Source organism: Arvicanthis niloticus, chromosome 2, assembly GCF_011762505.2.
Source record: "Arvicanthis niloticus isolate mArvNil1 chromosome 2, mArvNil1.pat.X, whole genome shotgun sequence".
Classification (NCBI taxonomy): domain Eukaryota; kingdom Metazoa; phylum Chordata; class Mammalia; order Rodentia; family Muridae; genus Arvicanthis; species Arvicanthis niloticus.
Genome location: NC_047659.1, coordinates 100,744,946 through 100,758,655, shown reverse-complemented (window position 1 = coordinate 100,758,655; position 13,710 = coordinate 100,744,946). Strand labels below are relative to the sequence as shown.

At 43.5% G+C, this 13,710-nt stretch overlaps 1 protein-coding gene across 1 annotated transcript in view; it reads right to left on the bottom strand.

The window, feature by feature from the left end:
- Window positions 1-12,794, bottom strand: part of LOC143441231 (uncharacterized) — a 60,291-nt gene extending 47,497 nt beyond the window's left edge. The window contains exon 1 of the mRNA XM_076928316.1: window positions 12,568-12,794. Coding sequence (XP_076784431.1) covers window positions 12,568-12,794 — 227 coding nt within the window. The remainder of the gene's footprint in view (window positions 1-12,567) is intronic.
- Between the last annotated feature and the right edge of the window lie 916 nt (window positions 12,795-13,710).

Below are 13,710 nucleotides of genomic sequence, written 5' to 3'. Positions count from 1 at the left end.
CAGGTTATCAGGCTTGGGAGCAAATGCCTTAACCCATTAGACCATTTCTCTGGCCTTACATGTGTGATTTTATACAGGGACATAAGCATTGTAGATTGGGAAAATCTGTAACTCCTGAAGCTGTTCCCCATAGCCAAGCAGAGGTAGCTGTATGTGCTTCTCTGATTCTGACACTGAAAACTCAGATGTTGGGTAACAGTCCAGTGAGAAAATTTCTGCACTCACCTTGCTGTGTGAGCTAAAAACAAACAAACAGCAACAAGACATACAAACAAAACAAAACAAAACAAAAAACATAATGTCTTCGGTTTCACTCCTTTCTTACCCACCTGCCTACTGAAAAGTTTGGACCACAGGAAAAAAAGCCTCAGCCTCTTCAAAACATGTTCTGTTTTCTTGGGCACAGAGTCACAAACCTGTAATCTCAGCATTTGGTAGGTAGAAGCAGGATAGTGAGTTCAGAGCCACCCTAGGCTACATGGCAAGACCTTGTCTAAAAAGGGGAAAGTCTATTATAGAGTGCAATATAATGTTATTACATCTACTTACATTGTGGAATAATTCAAAATATTAACAAATTCATCATGTCACATAATTGCCATATCCTGTAATAAGAACATTGAAAATCTACTTTCAGCAGTTTTGAAATATATGATGACTTATTAGTAAAAGTCACAACTATGTGCCATAGGTCATTAAAGCTTATTTCTCCAGCCTGACTGAAACTTTGTGCTCCACAAGACTGCTCTACAAACACCCACTACTGCCTGAAGCCCTTCCCCACACAGTTCACACTCTGGGGAGGATGGAGGTATGAATGTGTCCTGAGTTCCTATTAGTGCCTCCAGGGCAAGAGCCCTGTTTTCTCTACAGAAGAATCTCAGTATATTTTTATAGAATAGATTGGTGAACTGCCTTGTTTTTTTCTTAATAAGGATTTTAGGGAAGAAGTAGAGATGTTCTCAGAGCCTTACCACAGGAGAAACTTAGCATCATAATTACCAACAAATGTTACATTCGAATAGCAAATTGATTTTTTAAAATAAAAGTGGTTCTGTCAGATATTAGTAACATTCTATGAGAAAGTGGACATCTGGTCCAAAACAAACAAACCTTAAGAAATGTTAAGTTTATAATCCATAGACCCAGAGAGGTTAGATATGGAGGAAGGTGTGTTTGTACGTGTGTGTGTGTGTGTGTGTGTGTGTGTGTGTGTGTGTGTGTGTAGTGTGGAGGGGGTTAGATCTCCCTCAGAAGGAAAATAGAATAGGTTTTATGGGTAGACTGGTGGCAGGAAGGAAAGGAATGGGAGAATCAGGTGGGGAATGAGAAAGGGCATGGAAGTGAGGGAGGTAATGTGGGGAAAGACAGCTAGAACTGAGGGGTGGTATGAAAACCTAGTCCAGTGGAAACTTCCTAAAACATATGAAGACAATCCTAACAAAGTCCCAAATAATGAAGGAGATGGAGTTCCAATTGGCCATCTCGTGTCACTACAAGAAGCTTCCAGTATGGAACTGAGTTACATTCAATTGAATTATTGGCCAAGTGGGTCCCATGGAAATCCTCGAACAATCCAGGCTGTTGTCAAGACAACAGATTCCTCTCCACAAACTGACCACAAGGTCACATTGCTGAAGACAACACTCACACAGTTCACTGAACGTGGAGGGGGTTGAGCTGGTGCCTATGCAGAGCCTCCACCCCTGTGTTCTACTGTCTTTGCTACAGGAAGGGACTCTGCAGGCTCCCAAAAAGAGAAATGTAAACACCAACCCAGCCACTACACCTTATATCTATAACCTGTCCTGCCTGTAAAATATGCAAGAGCAACGGTAGCACAAAGCTTGTCAGAGAAACCAACCAATGTCTGATTTGTCTTAAGTCTCATCCCATGAGAGGGAATCCATATCCTACACTGCCCGGGTGATCAAGAACCAGAGCCTAGATAGCCCAGAGATCTAGGGTAAAACCAAGCACTACTGGTTTAAGAAAAACAAGTAACAATAAAATGACTCCTACAATACTCACAGATCAGTGCCCTATTCAGCCATCACTAGGGAAGATAGAGACCTCAGTGAGACATTATACACACACACATACACACAGGGAGAGAGAGAGAGAGAGAGAGAGAGAGAGAGAGAGAGAGAGAGAGAGAGAGAGACAGAGACAGAGACACAGAGAGACAGTCAAAGAGACAGATAGAGACACACATAGAGAGAAAGACACACACACATACACACAGAGAGACAGACACACACACATACAGAGAGAGAGAGAGAGAGAGAGAGAGAGAGAGAGAGAGAGAGAGAGACTACAAACTTGAAAGCCTGAAACATACAGTTCTAAATGGGAGGTCCCCATCAAATCCCTCCCATCGGAGCTCTTCCCATGGAAGAGGAGGCAGAAAGAGTGTAAGAGGCATAGGGTATGACAGATGCTAGAAAAACAAGGCCTCTGAATCAGCTGAGCAAAGCTCACATGAATTCAGAGAGAGTGAAGTAGCAAGTACAGGACCCTGTAATCGGGATATATTGTATGAGAAAGAATCTTTTTAGTTAAAGGGGGAGGCGATATTAAGCTTTCTCTATGTCTCCCTCTTTGCTCTGTGGACATTAACCTAGGCAAAACACCGAGAATGCTCTAAAGAAGATATTTGCTTAGTTTTATGTGACCTAGAATTTCCCAACTTTACTTATGAAGCTTGTTTTTAGAAAACACTTATAAACATGAGTATACTTCACAAAACACTGGTTTCATATAAACGATTTGTCTACTGGATCTTTTACTTACAAACCTATGAAGAGTCCCTCTAGGACCAAATGCTACTGGTCACTGAATTAGTAAGTGGCTAAGACATAAAATTTGGACAAGTATAGTAATCCAGACCACTGGTAGCATTATAATCATCTGTAAGGTAACATATTCTCAATATGAATTGATGGTCTACCATGTATCAAACACGAAGGCTAACAAGATAAATAAGACAGAGTTCCCTCTCTTCAAAATAACACTGACTAATAGGGAAGAAAAGAATAATGTCCTGAGTTTAAAGAGATGTACAGGAAAACAGGAGAAAGAAGGCAGCTGGAACCCCCACCTTGAATAATAAAAACAGTATCATTAATAATAAAGTCTCAATGTGGTACTTACCATCTCCCAAGCATGATTTTAGAACACTGCTCTACTTAAGTCTCAATAGCCTCTTGCTATGCACCTCCAGCATCTGCATTTTAGAAATGAGATCACTGAAGCTCTGACAGGCCAGACAACTTCATCAAGATCACACGGCCAGAAATATGGCACGATCTTCAAATGCAAACAATCTGGTTCCAGAATCTATGTGTTTCAGCCTAAGAGTGTGCTGCCTCTCTAAGGGTAAGCAGCATGCTTGATGAAGGACAGAAGCCTGCTAGACAGGGCAAGAGAGAAAAGAGCAAGTGGTCCGGTGTGCACAGAAGCACAAACACGTAGAGCAGAAATAGCAGGTAAGGGAGGATGGCGAGGTCGGGGCAAGAGTCACCACTATGGTGGGAGGGAGGATGGCGAGGTCGGGGCAAGAGTCACCACTATGGTGGGAGGGAGGATGGCGAGGTCGGGGCAAGAGTCACCACTATGGTGGGTCTTGAGCCTTCTGACTGGAAGCCCTGTGGACTTGAGTCCTCACACCCTTCCTCCAGCATCCTCAGGCAAGAAAGAGAAACATGAGTGTTTACAGGGTGAAGCTGGGCTCAAAAAACCTTCATGAACTTCTTTTCAAGTCTACTACCATCTGAAAAATACAGGATGATTTCATATTCTATACCGTTACAGAATTGAATTGACACAATGTGGGAAAATTCAGTCGCTTAAATGTTCAAATGACATTTTTACATGGAACTTCAGAGAAATACATTGCTGCACCTCAAGTAGCTTCTGGTATCCCTGGCAACTTGTTTGCAATTCCAGTTTCCTACTGGAGACAAAGAGGTCATATGATGCTAGAGCCGGGGCACATAAGCTTTTCAGGATAGGATTCTAGGAATAGCAGGGTCCTAAACCTAAGTATTCATCCAGAGAGAATTGTCTGAGCACAGTGACTTTCTGCAATAGAATATCACCGTCCCAGGCTGGGATGGAGCTTAGAGTAGCCACATGTCCATACTGATGCACTGCATTGAGAAGACAAAGCAACAAAGCAAAACAGGAGAGAGGAGAAGATGAGACCCAAGAAAGCACAAATAAAATTTAAAAAGCAAAACTGCAGAATAATGCCTCTGCATAGCCACATCCCAGAGATGGGCTGACTAAGGGTGAAGAGAGGATCAGCAGTGGGCTGAGAAGAAAAGAAGAGAGAGGCGTAGGCAGTAAGACTGGAGGCCTGGGCAGCCGGGTGTCTTGCAGGGTAAAACCCAAGTTAGGAATAACTTCTGCAGCAGGTTAAGAAGTACAGTGCATGTAGAGAATATGAGAATGATGATGAGCTCGGGTTTACACACACTAGGCCTGAGGGATCGGGCTCTTAGGATAAAGATGCCCTACCAGGGACATGAGTACAAAGTTCGTAATGATAAGTGATCAGTTCCCATTTTATTGGAAAATTCCTAAATTCTAACAAAGTGTGGAAGCCAGTGACCTCTCTGTGCTGTATGGAATCGAGGCGAGACAGAGAGGCTGGGAGAGCTGTGGTGACACGGGAGGGACATCTTGAAAAAGAAATGAGGTTCTTCATCCTGGGGGTGTGGTGAGAAAGGCCAGAAATGTCACATCTCCCAACTCTGCTTCATACTAGCTTGGTCTGAGAGTCTTTGTTCAGCAAAAGCCACGAATCCTGGTTTGCCTAAGAGGAAAGGAGACTCTCTGGACGGGTTCAGGGGGTAGAATAGAGCCGTACCTCCCATCCTATCACTACTGACAGTTATATAGCCTGAGTTGGCTGTCCTTACAGTTATATAGCCAGCCTGAGGTGGCTGTCCTTAGAATGGCTTGCCCTGAAAAGACAGTCTTGGTTGCCATCTGGAAACTTGCCTGGTGAACACCTACATGAATGTGGTTTATGCTAAGTACCTGTTTTCCTTCTAAAACACCAGAAAACTGAAGCATGCCAAGAAGAAAGTATCTATGTAACAAGCCTGATAATATATTCTGAGTTCTGCAACTCCAGTGTGTCCCTGGGAGGAATCATCTGTCACAACTTGTCATGATTTATCGTTGGAGACATGAAATGAAGCACAGCTAGCTCCTGGCTTTCCTGAGCCTCTGCTTCCCCTCCCTCCTCTCTTTCCCCTTTGATGTTACATAGGGTCCTTTAACTATAATAAATCTTTGCCCCTAGCTGAATTGCTACTATTTGCTGAGTCCTGAGTTGTTCTAGCAAATTACTAACCCTGAAGCAAACTTGGGGACATCAACATCCCTTCTCCTGGATGGAGGTGACACACTCAGACTCTGAATCTGCATGGCGTCTCTGCTCTTCGTTGTTTACCCATCTCTAGCCACTACGGTTGCAAATGAAGATGTTACTTGAAAATGTTCAAGAAAAGCCTGGAGCATCTCTCGGAAACAGAATTTTGTAAGAGAGGTGTGACCGGTAGCTCTTGATGGCCTGTGACTGAGCCCGGGAGCTCTGCTACATGCCTCAACCTGAGCAGCTTGGCTCTGGTGTTCGAACAAGATACTGGGTGATGACTCTGTGGCCTATAAGCACCTATTAATTCTGTGACTCTGCGATTGCTCCACGTTGGAATAGCCTGGAATTCTGAGATAAATCCCAGTGAGGAAACAAAGACTGATGGTCACAAAGCCTGTAAAAGGAGGTGCAAAGAAAATCTTCCACCCCTGGCCAGCATCCAGAGTGGCCTCAATTAACATGTGACGAGTGACGAGTGACAAGGGATGTGCTGGAGACTTTTGATCTTATCCAAGTGCTGTCCAGTTCCAACATCGGCTCCTTCTCCCAGCCAGGCCCTGGCTCCAGGGGTCTCAGTCATAAAGGTGTGTCAGGGAGGATCTGCTGGGCAAGCAATGGTTCCTGGACCAGTTCTTTTAGACACTTCTAAGGATGCCACCCTGAGAACAAGGAGGTATGGTGGCCTTTTAATGACACAGGGGGTTTTTGTTTTGGTTTTGCTGCCACACCTTATAATACATTATCATGAGCTGGGATAAAAAAAATAAAACCCAGCAAGCCCTTCATGGTCTACCCCATCAGCTGAGGACTAACTTCCTTCCTTTGGTTGGCATTACTTACATTATTTATATTTTCTATTTTTTCCAGAATATTCTTCACTTCTCCCAGGAAAACTTCACATCACCAGAATTAATATCAACCACCTTATCCAGCCACAAGTGGGAGAATTTTGGATAAAGAGAGTATAGTTTCCTCCCTACACATAAAAATGTAGACTGTTATTTCCCTATGTTTCCAGAAACCACCCAAGTCTAAACTCAGTTTTTCCTAGAATCTGAACTCTCTTGGACGGTTATGAAGAACTTTTTATTTTCTTCTTAGTTTCACCTCAATTCTGTAGCCATTCAACCCAGAATCACTGTTCCTTTCCTTTGTAGAGCAACCACGGTTCTAAATGATTACAGTCCAGAAAGCCTGAGTTTCAAGTGTTGTCTGTAGACCTCTAGGACTGGAAGCTGGAAGCAGTCTCTTTGGCACCTTCCTCCAACACAGCATCCTTCCTTGGGAGTCTGCTGCAGTCGCAGCCTGCCAGGGATGATCCCTGAAACTCATAGAATCCTCCCTCCTCTCCCTCTCCCTCTCCTCCCTCTCCCTCTCTCTCCCTCCCCTCTCCCTCTCTCCTCCCTCTCCCCCTCCCTCTCTCCCTCTCCCTCTCCCTCTCCCTCTCCCTCTCCCTCTCCCTCTCCCTCTCCCTCTCCCTCTCCCTCTCCCTCTCCCTCTCCCTCTCCCTCTCCCTCTCCCTCTCCCTCCCCCTCCCCTTCCCTCCCCCTCCCCCTCCCCCTCCCTCTCCCCCTCCCCCTCCCCCTCTCTCTCCATCTCCCCCTTTCTCCCTTTCTCCTTTCCCTTCCATCTCTCTTCTTCCTCTTTCTTTTATAGTTCAGCAGGGCTGGAATGGATGTACTATGTAGCTCAGAATGTCCTCATAGTCCCAGAAATCTTCTTGCATCAGCCTCTCAAATGCTAGGATTATAAGCATAAGCCACTTCGAGCTCTACTCTGACTCTGGACCAAACTGAGGCCATCTTGTTTGTTTGTTTGTTTGTTTGCTTGCTTGCTTGCTTGTTTGTTTTTATAGACTGAGAATTCCATAGATGTACAAAACATGTTTTGATCAAGTCTACCTCCGTTTCCTCCCCCTTCAAATCCTCCCGTTTGTGCTATCATGATTCCCCACCACATGTAGTCTTTGTCTTTTTAGTAAAACCTCAAGAAGTCCATTTAGTGCTGTCAGTATGTGCAGGAATATCTACTAGAGCAAGGGTAGCCCCTCAGGAGCCAGATCCCTGGAGAAATGGGCTCTCCCTTTCCCTGTAGTCACCAATTGCCAACAACTGGAGGCCATCTTAATTTATGTTTCCCCCTATCCCTGCTTATGCAGTCAGTTAATAACTTGACTGAATGGCATTTTCTTATCCAAAACATGGAGGTACTCTGAGAAGTAAACATAACTTTTTGTTAGTCACGCTGGGCCCCAAGCCTGTTGTAGAGCGAATCCTAAATAAGAGGTGTTTTGAGCTTCAGTTCTCCTCAGTTTCTCATGCTCAGGTTTTTGAAGCTCTACAATACTGAGTACTGCCTTTTTCTAAAGTTCTCTGTTTTATATTTTATTAATGTGTTTCTTGTTTTTATTCCCCACAGGCTGTTAGCCCAGGCTTACTGACCTGTGTTCCAACCGTCCTTCTGTACTTCCTGCTTACCCATTCTTTTTCATTCATTACAATCTTTTATTTTCCCTTCTAGACAGAATCTTAATTACACCAGGATGGCTGTGAACTTCCCAACAGTGTAGCCAGGATGAGCCTGGACTTCTGATACTGCTGTCTCTACCTCCCAGGTTCAAAGACCACAAACATGAGCCCCTGTGCTCAGTGGATGTGGTGCTGGGGACTGGAACCAGTGCCTCCTGCAGACACGTGAGCACTCTACCCTCTAAGTTACATCCCCAGCCCCTCACTCATCCTTCACATGACTTCCATGGCTTCCTCAGTCCATCACCAGTTCACACCCACAGTGAGATTTACAGATCACAGACATCCTTCAAGTTTCTGTTTCTGTGAGTGAGCCACTAGCATTTGAAGGTTAACAAAGGATTCTATGAAAGAGGTTGTTGTTCTCTGGCTTAGTTCTGAGCTTTGTAATATACATGTAACAAGGATACAATGTCAACTGAGGTTTCTATAAAACCAATTTTCTGTTTCCCCATAAGTCACATGCATGCTAAATGTTTCTTTCCCTGCTTTTCTTTCTGTTCCGGTTCCACCGCTTCTGGCAGAACAATGGTGCCTTGTCTACTCCAGTGGTTTTCTGGGATCTGCAAGGGAAACATGAGCTTGGAATCCCTATCACAAATCTAACCGTGAAAGCTCTAAGGTGAGGAAAATGAGGGCTCTATATGTTAGATTCAGAAATCTGCAAGGGTTAGCCATCAGATACATGCAGATGCAAACCATAAGGAAACATCCGTTCACACCCCTCAGGATGCAAATCATCAGAAAGACAGATGGTGAAGCTGACAAGCTTATAGAGAAACTGCTGGTGGACATGGAGACTTGTGGAACCACTTTGGAAAACAGGCTGGTGGGTCCTCAAACTGTTAAATACGGGGCTGCCACATGATGTGTTCATTTCATTCCAAGATATGTACCAGATGAAAATGTCCACACAACATGTACCTGAATATTCACATTAACACTATTCAAACCTGACCAAAAGAAGGAGCAATATGGGTGACCATGAAAGAGTAAGCAGGTAAGTAAAACACAATTACTCATATAACATGATACTCTCTCTTAATTAAAAGGATAAAAGAAAATGGGGCAGTAAAACCATTGTGCTAAACAAAAAAGCCAAGCACAAAGGACCACAGACTGTACTGTTCTTTTCATACAAAATGTTCAGATCAGACAAATTTGTAGAGACCCAAGAAATCAGTGGTTGCTCTGGGCCGAGGAATGTTGGAGAGAAATGGAGGTGACTGCTAAGGAGAGCTGGGGACCTTTGTAGAGCCATGAAAACATCCTAAGGTCATTTGCTGAACTCTGTGAGGCCTAAAAAGTATTTAATTGTATATTTTTGAGTGAACTTACTGGTATATGAATTATATCTCTGTGCAACTGTTAAATTAAAAATAAAAAGAACAGTACAGGATCTCATCTGCATAATGAGACTGTTCTGGTTTCATTTCTCTTTCTGTGACATAATACCTTGGAAATGAACAACTTAGGAAAGAATGTGTTTACAATTACAAGTTAGAGTCCGTTAATGAGGGGAAGGTTGAGGAAAAGAGCTTAAGCAGTTAGTCCTATCATGTCCACAGTCGGGAGCAAAGAAAAATGAAATGCACCCAGGCTGCCTGCTTGCTTGCTGTCTTCTGGCTTGGTCCCGCCTAAGAAGTGGTACCACCCACAGTAGACTGGGTCTTTCTATAGATGTTAACAATCAATCTACAGACATATCCACAGGCCAACCTGAACTAGACAATCTCTCATTTAGGCTTTCAGGTAATTTTAAGTTGTAGCGAGGTGACATTTAAAACCAATAATAAAAAAGACAAAGGCTAAAAAAAAATAATAATGTGAAGAATAACTGAAAGCCCTCTGGGGTGACCCCCGACACCCATGTGGAATTATATATAGTGCAAGGAAGACATTCTAGGAAAACCAAAACTCTCAGCCACAAAGTGGATCATCTTAAAAGACATTTTTTGGTCAACTCTCTATTGTTTTATTGGTATTTGCTCTGGGACTACAGTGCAGTCAGTAGTGTTCACTCAGCATGCACAAAGCACTGGGTCTTATTCCCAGCACTGCATAAACTGCCCATGAAAGTGCACTTCTATAATCCCAAAAATCAGGTAGAGACAAGAATACCAGAAATCTCCTCGCAGGCCACCACGGCACAGGCAGTGGGGGGAGCAAAGCATGGGGGAGCTGGTGTACTTGCTCTGCTTGCTTTTGGGATATATATAAGGGACACTTCCAACAGATTTAAAAGCTGGGGTTAATAGAAAGGTTTTGACTGAGACCATGGGTATAGGCTTTACAAAGAAGAGTTTTAATTTGCTGTCTTTACAAGAGTCATAGTAATGGTTTTGGTGATTTTCAAGAGTTGCTAAGGCATTTAAATGAGGTGATAGAGTGTGTTCTGGGCGTACCTGGCAAGATTACAGCTGATAAGGCATGTCTTTAGATAATAGGGATGAAGGAAGTTTGGGTGCTTTCAATGTAGAATGTAGAAAGAATCAAGTCTTGTTTGTGAGAAAATATGTAGAGAAGAGAGAGGCACCACATGAAGTCTTAAACATTCAGGTCTTGTGCCTGGTTTATTATTATTTTTTAAAATTATATGTATGCCATCTCTCTAGCATCTATCTACCTAATCTATCATCTATTTATTTCATCTATGTATTTGTATATTTGTGGGGGGGGGGGGCACGTGTGACAGAAGACAACTTGTAGGAGTTGGTCTTTCCATCATGTTGGCCTTTTCAGCATGGCGGCCATCTTGTCAGGCCTATATTGTTCCTATGTCAGCAACTGCTCGACACAGCAAGTGTTAATTCTGTTAGAATCCTTGATTTTTCAGCTGGCAGGAGGTTTCAGCCAGACTCTGGAGCGAGTGCCCCCTTCTTTGTCCCCCATGTCCTCACAGTTTTCCTGGTTTTGTCTCTGACCTCAGAAGAAAAGAATGTCTTCTGCAGAAATAGTTCCCTAAATATATAAAAAATTTGTAAGTAGTATAGGACCACCGTGTCATATGAGAGGCCAAGCTTACTCCTGGAGAGTCACAGGCTGGGAAGGTTCTTCATTTCATGGAAAGCCCTCAAGTGAAAAACTCTAGGCCAGACTTTAAATGAAGGAGCCCCACCACCACCACCACATCCTTAGGGTCACATTCCTTCCTTAGAATTCTCTTCTCTATCTTCTCCTCCTCTCAGGAATTGGGGACTGCCAGGTTTCAGGCCTGTCCTGTAGTCTATTCATGAGCCTTATGGCATGAAATGTTCTCTTTTTTAAGAGAAGTTATATGAAAAGGGACCTACACCCTGTCTGATGGTCCTAAACTCTCATTAAAGTCCCTGCCACACAGTTGTCTGTCTGTTCATGGTGCTAATTACTCTTCTAATGATCTCTTATCCAAAAGGATAATCTACCTTTGTGTCTCTCTTGAACTTCAAAACAGAAACTTCGCAGTGAGTTGAAAGCCAGCCTGGACTACACAGGAAGAGCCTCAAAAAGCCAAAGAAAGAAAAGCCCCAGGTTATGCACAGCTAAGAATATGGTGACAACAGTCCAAACTTCAAAACATCACATCTGGGTGTCAAGCCCAGATGACACAGCAGTTTCATGGAAGGCCGGTCTGGGAAGCTTCTGCATTGCTGACTTCTCACATTGGTTTGGAATCTCGAGCAAATACGAGGCATGAGAGTCCTGTAACCCAATCCTAGCTGTGTAAGCTACATTTCCTAGTAAGCCCCCAAGGGACAAGAGAGGCCATGATGAGCTGTGCAGAGCTGCCATCAAGGGATGCCCCATTTGAGTGAGTGTTTATCATCCCTGACTAAGCACGGAGTGTCTCGGTTCTGCTGATCTAGAACCAAACAGGGGTGTTGGCTTCTCACCACTCTTCATTCGAAAAAGCATAAAATTGTATTCCTCTAAGACAATACACAAAAATAATCCCAAACAACTGCCTTCTAGAAATCTGCTGAAATAGTCATAAAACTATATCAAGATACATACAAAATAATAGTCATTACGACCAAGAGTAGAAACTGGTGGTGTGACCAGAGTCATTAATGGGTTGATTACATGTGTGTCTAGCTCCTCGTGAAGCTTGTCATTTGTTATGACAACAGTCCTATGGGATGAGCATTGCTTCACTTCACAGACAGGGAAACATTGACATGGCGAGATTGTGTTACTAGCCAAGGTTTCGTACTTGTGATTCAACTTTGGACATCTGACAAACAAGCTAACTAGTACTCTTATTGCTTCAGTACACACATCTGCTATCCATTCTTTGATTCAACCAATATCTATTGAGAGTAATTATGCTCCAGGGTGCCATTCTGCTAAGCACCAGAGACACCATGAACAAAAACAAGCCGGTCGCTACCCTCATTGACATTACAGCTCAGCGGAAGTCATACGAAAATGCAGAACGCAACCTGTGAGTGCAAGAAGAAGGTCACAGGGTGCTTTTCTAGTGAGGCAGAAAGTTAAGGTCAGACATATGAGACTGTGAGCTATAAGAAAACCAGCTCAAGGGACCAGCAACCAAGACCATCCAAAGATGGTTGTTTGGTTTCAGACAGCAGGACAAAGGGCTGAGGTGTGGACTTTACATACCAGAGCAGACATGGCCTCCAGGTTCTCCCAACATCCCTCAGTCCTTACCTGCATATCTCACTCCCAACTCTGAACTTCCCCCAGAGGCTCTTTGATATATAATCCAGACATTTTGTTTCCTTCTCCTCCTCTTCTCCCCCTCGTTTCCTTCTCTCTGCTTTCTCTTCTTTTTCTGTACTCCTTCCCCCTCTCTCCTTCCTGGCAACTTCCGTGACCTCCTTCCTTGGGGCCAGTGAACTCACCCACCTGAGAGCAGCTTCCCAATAAACCTCCATTAAATATAATATAATCTAGTTTGAATTGGCTCATTTCACCAGCAGAGAAATAACCTGATACAAATCCTTTCCAATAAACAAAGAAAACCCAGCCAGCCAGAAATAGATTCTTTCAGAGACTCCTTCCTTTCCTTTCTGTAAAAACCTCCAGGGGCTGGAGAGCTTGGGTTTACTGTAATCACTCTCTGTGTTTGGTGGGTATTGTATGTTTCTCACTTATAGTAAGTTCATCTTTTCACTATTCCCATTCTGTGTCGTGTTCACTTGTTCAGTTCTTTGTTAAGAATACAAAGAAAATAAGCAAACAAACAAACAAACAAAAACAAACCTGACCTTTATGTAACAGGACAAGACTCTCACCTGTAATTTCAGAGACCAATGAATAGCTCACATGATGAAGTCCAGGGTGAAAAGAAAAATCATCTCAGCCCAGATTTATGGAGGAATTAGTTTAAGTAGAAGTCCCTCACTCTGAGAGAGAGAGAGAGAGAGAGAGAGAGAGAGAGAGAGAGAGAGAGAGTAATGGGGCAGGGAACCCCTTGTACAATGACCCAGCTGCAGTAAGGAGTATGGTTGTAGAGTCACTGCAGTCACTACAAGCCCCATTTTAAAATCTTGATCTTCCAGGAGAGTAGGAACTAAAATGTGGAATCCTTTCTAGGCCATGAACCAGGACCCCAGGCTACTTTTACCGGGAAGCAATTTATTGTATCAGCTTCTACTGAAGCATTATCCTTAAACTAGAGAGCCTTTCTACACTGTTGGCTCCTTTGTCTTCTAGATATGGTTACATAAATTCTAATCTGATCTTTTAAACTAATAGGCAGTAATGGTAGAATGAGAAGAGGAGGGGAGACAACTGCTGGAGAGAGACATGATCAATTCCCATATCCACACAAGAGCACTGACCACTGCA